The sequence below is a fragment of the Pleurodeles waltl genome, unplaced genomic scaffold (genome assembly GCF_031143425.1).
Source record: "Pleurodeles waltl isolate 20211129_DDA unplaced genomic scaffold, aPleWal1.hap1.20221129 scaffold_37, whole genome shotgun sequence".
NCBI lineage: Eukaryota > Metazoa > Chordata > Amphibia > Caudata > Salamandridae > Pleurodeles > Pleurodeles waltl.
The window spans coordinates 8,017,601-8,024,997 of record NW_027150076.1 but is presented as its reverse complement, the minus strand read 5'-3'; the positions used below and the strand labels follow the sequence as shown (position 1 = coordinate 8,024,997).

Here is a 7,397-nt window from a genome sequence, read left to right as displayed (position 1 = left end):
CTCTGTAACTGTTTCCACCTAGGTTTCTGCGTGATAATTGCAACCTAAGCAGATACATACCAAGATCAGCCCTATGTCTATGGTATTCTGTGTGGGCACCCAGTTCAAGTTTGCCATCTTAAAACTACATTGTTTCTATAGAGTGGACTGAGTGACGCCAGTGACTAGCTAGACAAGGAAACTGGTGACATGTCCTAGGCTCCGGCCTCTGTCCTACACACAAGAAGCGTGTGCTCTTCCCCCGTTATTTGTTTCTTTTGTTTCACTCAGGGGGCTGCTTCCTTATGACTCATTCCAGTGGCCACATTTTACGTGTTTTTTCCTGTTACTCTTACATCCTTTTTCTTTGACTTCGCTGTGTCGTAGTTTTACTCTTGCTCTAGGCAAGACTGTTGATTTAAGGTCGACAGCACTTTTTTGTTTGTAGGCGACTATGCCTATCCTACAACAAGTCACAACTGTCGTCCCAACCCTCCCAGCTCACAAGCATTACCTCACCAAACACAACAGTAAAAGGTGATTTGTACCAACCTTTACGCTTGGACTCAATAAGACGACATCTCAGGGAGGTTGAGGTTATTGGACTCAATAAGACGACATCTCAGGGAGGTTGTGGTTAAACGGAGATTACCGTTTTCTGGCATGAGCAATAAGTCTCATTCATACACAGGCAATGAAGGAGATGCAGTGAAGTTTACAATAGGTTTTATTTCAACAATACTGCGAACTGCTATAGAGTGCATGAGCTGCAATAATTAGGATAATGAACAACGCAAGGAACAGAATGGTAAAAACGAGAGTCATAAACACAAAATCCCCACCATCTTGCAATTACATGAAGTATGAATAGTTGTGAAATAGGCCTAGTACCCTAGCATGGAAAACCTAACCCCTAACCTAGAAGAGAGCTAGGTATGATAAACCTAAACTGCCACTGCCATGTCCATGGAAAGCGCCCCCAACCCTCATTACCTTGGAATGAGGTTTCTAGATCAGACTCCGTGAGGACACGAAGGCTGGGTCTGCATCAAAGCAACGTGTAGCATAGATAGCGTTGATGGCATCGGTAGGAATCCCTCTGATGGCCTTGTCTGTGTGAGATGTATGTATACAGATCTGGTGGGACTCCTGACGCAGGTGTGTTCTCAAACAACAGATAAGAAGGAATACTTGGATGGCAATTCTATAAACAATTCCTTGAAAAGTTCATTCTGGTGACTGTCACACATAAGTAGGAAAGTACCTAATGTGAATACCTACGTAACTTCTTCTGACACTGATAAGGATGTCTTTACGAAGTAGCACTGATAATGTATAATATAAACATCGTCCTAACTATAAACATGGCAGCCATGTTTGAAGAAATAATTAAATAAAGGTGCTAAAACAGAGCAGCCCACGTAGGTTAAAAGTCACTAGGTGACGGGACACAGACCTGCAAGCCTAAAGGCTAAACTGAACTCCTGATTCCCGATAAAAACTAATAGGATCCACTACAGCTTCAGATCCAGGTCTTGCTACAAGCAACAGCCCCCTCCCCACCCACGCCCAGCTGTGGGTGGTGAGCTGGACACTGGTGTCTGCGTGACTCCAGAGCAGCCTCACACACGCCCAGCTGTGGGTGGTGAGCTGGACACTGGTGTATGCGTGACTCCAGAGCAGCCTCACACACGCCCAGCTGTGGGTGGTGAGCTGGACACCGGTGTCTGCGTGACTCCAGAGCAGCCTCACACACGCCCAGCTGTGGGTGGTGAGCTGGACACCGGTGTCTGCGTGACTCCAGAGCAGCCTCACACACGCCCAGCTGTGGGTGGTGAGCTGGACACCGGTGTCTGCGTGACTCCAGAGCAGCCTCACACACGCCCAGCTGTGGGTGGTGAGCTGGACACCGGTGTCTGCGTGACTCCAGAGCAGCCTCACACACGCCCAGCTGTGGGTGGTGAGCTGGACACCGGTGTCTGCGTGACTCCAGAGCAGCCTCACACACGCCCAGCTGTGGGTGGTGAGCTGGACACCGGTGTCTGCGTGACTCCAGAGCAGCCTCACACACGCCCAGCTGTGGGTGGTGAGCTGGACACCGGTGTCTGCGTGACTCCAGAGCAGCCTCACACACGCCCAGCTGTGGGTGGTGAGCTGGACACCGGTGTCTGCGTGACTCCAGAGCAGCCTCACACACGCCCAGCTGTGGGTGTTGAGTTGGACACCGGTGTCTGCGTGACTCCAGAGCAGCCTCACACACGCCCAGCTGTGGGTGGTGAGCTGGACACCGGTGTCTGCGTGACTCCAGAGCAGCCTCACACACGCCCAGCTGTGGGTGGTGAGCTGGACACCGGTGTCTGCGTGACTCCAGAGCAGCCTCACACACGCCCAGCTGTGGGTGGTGAGCTGGACACCGGTGTCTGCGTGACTCCAGAGCAGCCTCACACACGCCCAGCTGTGGGTGGTGAGCTGGACACCGGTGTCTGCGTGACTCCAGAGCAGCCTCACACACGCCCAGCTGTGGGTGGTGAGCTGGACACCGGTGTCTGCGTGACTCCAGAGCAGCCTCACACAAGGCCTAATACCGGGTATCTGTAGGTTCGATGCTTCAAGGCCACAGATGAATGTGGCTGGATCTTTTTTGTGGGGTGGCAGAGGGGGAATGGGAGAGGAGACAACCTTCACCAGTATGCTTCATGACTCCATACACTAGAACAATTGCTTCAATGTAAAGGTTTGAAGGAAAGCCTTGTGCACTCACTGATGGCATAGGGCCCAGAGTAATCAGTCTATATTAATCCAAACAATAAGCTCAGTGAATACAAAAGACCAAGCGACAAATGTGCTTCCAAAACAATTACTCTATTAAACTCCATAAGTTGTCTTCGGAAACATCAATGGTGCAAACTGTACTTGTAACACTTGGGTTACTCTAAAAACACAGTGAAGGTACTATCTACACACTTGATTGCCTCACATCGGAGGGACTGCACAGTCTTTACTCTGAGAAAGTGAGAACCCCAGCCCTGATGGATCCTTAGATGCTGTAGATGGCCTAATTTCATCTATACATTCTTAGATAACGTAAAAGATCAGCTTTCTTTTTGTAAATGATGCTGTTTTGGCAGTGCTTTGGAAAGGCTTCTGTCTTTTATGTGTTACTTGATGTTGCTGAGGAGCCGCCTTTTTTTTAAACCTGTTTTCATACCCTGTGCAGCAACATAGCGTTTTCCTGTGTGTATTCTCTGATGTCCTAAAAGTCGGTCTTTACAATCAAAGCTCTTGGGACACTCACTGCAGTGAAAAGGCCTTCTGTGTGTGATTTGATGGTGTGCAAGGGTTTTCTTATGATTAAACCTCTTTGCACACACACTGCATTGATAAGGCTTCTCTCCTGGGTGTGTACTTTGATGCCCTGCAAGGCGTTCCTTGCGGTCAAAGCCTTTGCCACACACAGGGCAGTGATAAGGCTTCACCCTTGTGTGTATAGTGTGATGGAATACAAGGCTTTCCTTAGAAGCAAACCTCATAAAACACAGACTGCACTGATAAGGTTTCTCTCCTGTATGTGTTCTGTGATGTCTTTGAAGATTTCCCTTCTGAGTAAAGCTTTTCTCACAGATATTGCAGTGAAAGGGCCTCACTCCTTTGTGAGTTATTTCATGGAGTATAAGAGTTGCCTCGTCAGCAGACCTGGTTTCCTGCTCAGGGTAGGGACACTGTCTTAGTCCGGTGTGTGTTTTTTCGTGCTGTAAAAGATGCGTCTTTCCAGTAAATGTCTTCGTACACTCAGCACACGGATACGCTCCTGGGCCGCTCTGTTTTCTTTTGGGCCCTAGAAGTGCATCATTGTTAGAACTCTCACTCTTGTGTGACCTTTGGTGTTTCTTTTCATTCATTCTGTGAGCAAAATTCTTCCTTCCAGCAGAAGCGTGCTGTATCTCTTTACCATTCAGACTTTCTCTCCGAGACTGTGGTGCTGTGGAGTGAAAACAACACTGAAAGTTAACACGGGAAATATTTCTTGAAACAAATACACTGCTATAATACGTGAAAGGTGGACTAATATCTAGGAAAGAAGGGGAAACCTACTACCTGTAACCAATCGTTTGCTGCTTGTCGTACTGCAGATCACATGTGGTGCACTATCCTGCCATCACATTCCGGGCTCTGAAAAAACATGTTTAGTTCAAACATTGAGTTTCGATTTGGAGGATGACCCGTGATCCTGTAGCTGAAATGCAGAATGCTTCAGCACACAGACTCAAACTTAAATTATTGTATGTTTTCTCCATAAACAGACATCTGTTTACATGTGGAATATAGAAAATAAACTGCTTAGTGAAAATGAGTAACCTATATACTTTCCACCCACACAGCAAGTAGTTGGCGCATGTGACCATACAACATTACAAGTAATATTTTCCATTTGCACCATGGTGTGCAACAACTTAGAAAAATCTTTACATTTGGGGAGGAGGGAAAAAGAGGTATTTGTGTGACTAATGGTTTCAGAACAATTAGGCACATTTGGGTTTCTTTCCTTGCATAGATGCCCACCCAGAATTACTTTATGAGTGAATGCACAGAACCTCATGTTGCTGCTTTACAACTATCTACTATAGGTATGTTGCTTAGTAAATCCATTTGGCACCTTTTCTGCCTGTGGAACGAGCCTGTGGTTTATTTTGGGGGTCTCTGCGCGAGTGTCAAACCTAGTGCCAAGGTGAGCAAAAAGTGATGGATTAATTGCTTGAGTTAATCTCAGCCCTTGGTAATTACTTGGGGGGACATCCCAGTCCTTCGTTACTTTCGCACACCATACCACCTCAGTTTAAACCAAGCTATATGCAAATCGGTCCTGACCTTGCTCCAATGGGAACAGTCCAGCCAGAACTGTCAAGCCAGGTCTTCCCTGAACCGAACACAGACAATCCAAGGCTGTTTTCACCCTTGTTAAGGGCTCATCGGCTGAGTATAGCTTGGTTCCAGTGACACAGTGTACACCTTACCCACATCTGAGCACACCCTTCCCACTTAGTGTGACATATTAAAGTTTACATAAAGTGATGGATGGAATGCTTGAATTAATCTCATTGGTAATTAGTCGTTATTTTACACACCACGCCACCACCATCACATTCTGAATGCATTAAAATCTCAACTGGGAGCCAGAGTCCTCTAGGTGGCAATAAGCCTCCTCAACCCTTCCACGAACGTTTTAACTAGAGTTTTGTCAAATGTACTCAAACGTAAGTGTAGGCGAGGCCAGCTTCTTTATGTATATTTGTATATGATTTCTATGGTGCAAGCCTATCCTAAAGGCTGCAGAGCACTGTACAGGGACAAAGACAAGCACAGAGTTTGTTTAAAGAGGTGAGTCCTCAACTCTGTCCTAAAATGGACCAGCCCTGGGACGGTCCTGATGGATATGAGGATTTTGTTCCTGATCATTTGTCCATAGATGGAAAAGGCCTGCTAACATGTTGTTTTCTTTGTTACACTTGTAAGTCTGCAGTCTATTGGAGTTCTCCAATGCATTTGTTGTGTTTGAAAATAAGAGCTGGTCTTAAGGGAATAAGAATGACAAACCAGTGATTAACTTCATAAAAGGGATGACAGCTAGACTGACAAAATAGGAGGAAAGGGGGAAGGCTAAAAAAAGAAGCCATTTGTAACCGGAAAAGCAAGAGTACAGACCGGGAAGAGTCTTAACCTTTGCAACACAATACGATGAAGTAAGGAGAGAGGTAAAAAATGACACTGACACAAAGACAACAGGAGCTTCTGGCAGTGGAGTCCAGCTCAGAAGGTCACTCGGACTCAGGAGATTCTGCTGGTACTCCCCTAGAAGAAGAAACCCTAACTGCAACTTTCATTAGCCGAGTACAGGTACTCAGACTGGGGTGGACAGTGGAAAGTCATAAAAGAGGGAAGACACAACAAAAGTGGCACCAACAGAGGAAGAGAAGAAGGAGCAGCTGGAAGACAAAAAGACAACTCGCCTCACAGGAAGATAAAGGTGATGAGCAAGTCGAGGCATGACCATAGGTGGGAATAAACTCTCTATTATCAATCTGACAATGGATGAACAAGATCTCCTGAACCTTGGCTTATATTCCTGCCCCCGTAGGCACTTTGATTACAGTCCATGTAGAATTGACCTATTTCTGTTTCTAAGAGACCTAAAGCTGGTTGAGGCACATAAAATCAGGCCTAAGCCAATGAACAGGAGACTAGAGGAGCCCAAAACAGAAATGTGTTCAAGTGACACTAATACTTTAAAACATCATTGGGGCAGGATAATGGAAATACATGTGCAACAGAAGAGTGGGAAGCCAAGCTAGAACGGGGGTACAGGTAGATCCTATGTGGGTTCAAAAGGAAACCCACATATAACTCCTCACTGCCTCATGACAATCTGGATATCTTTAACACATTACGCAATGACAACAGCATTATCATAAAGTCCTCCGATAAGGTGGGATGTGGGATAAAATCTCTTGCCAAGCACTGTATAAGGATGGAGTAGAAAATACGGACTTGTTGTGTTTTGCACTGTTGCGACTCAACAGTAACAACAAACAATAATTTGATAATTATCTAGGATGTGATTTCACTAAATATATGTAAATAGCACACGTAAGGTTTAAGCGCATGCAAACACTTGTTTTGGAATAAAACAATATCTCAAAATGAATATACATTGATGTTTAGACTTTTGCCTACACAACAGTATTTTCATATTTAAAAGTATGTATTACAGGCAAACCTCTGGTACAGCAATGGCACCTGCTTTCCCCACCTGTGCACGTTTATTCAAGGGCTGATGAGAGAAGCAGGTGGTCTGGACATCACAAAAGTAATGTGGGAAGAACGTAGGAAATAGCTGAAAGCGTCATCCAGAGACTGACTAAACATGATCTGAACCTAACATTCACTCATGAGATCACACAGATCAACGCCAGCATCAGGGACTACCTATCCCAGGATCCTAAGCGCTGCCCCAGATGACTAAGACAAGAAGAGCCTGAGCTATAAACAGCGCTTTCCACTGTCCTGCAGCGTTGGAGGCACGCAGCCGAAGCCTGGGACAAGGACAGGCCATCCACTCCTGTCCGAGTCCAGTGGAGGCTGGGCTGAGCCACCCCTCTAACATTCACTGTCTTTTTATTACTGACTCCCCCCTGTTTGCCTTCATTGCTCACCATGAACTCCAGACGCAACTGGGCAGTTCCGTAGTCTCTATGTGTTTTCAGCACTAGCTGGTGTCAAGGGAAACCCTAAACAACCTCCTGCACCCTAAAACAACAGTGCAGGGGTTCCAGTATTCTAACAGTTTCGGACTTCTGCTGTTGACGCAATAACTAACGAAATCATCTCAGTAGAAGAAGGTCTAGGCGCATCTGCTGCCATAC

General features: G+C 46.2%; 1 protein-coding gene across 1 annotated transcript in view; it reads right to left on the bottom strand.

The window, feature by feature from the left end:
- Window positions 1-688: 688 nt before the first annotated feature.
- The window catches only part of LOC138276098 (zinc finger protein 773-like), a 41,639-nt gene continuing 34,930 nt past the window's right edge, over window positions 689-7,397 (bottom strand). Inside the window, exon 3 of the mRNA XM_069219154.1 lies at window positions 689-3,958. Within this exon, the coding sequence (XP_069075255.1) occupies window positions 3,138-3,958 (821 nt within the window). The 3' untranslated portion in view covers window positions 689-3,137. The remainder of the gene's footprint in view (window positions 3,959-7,397) is intronic.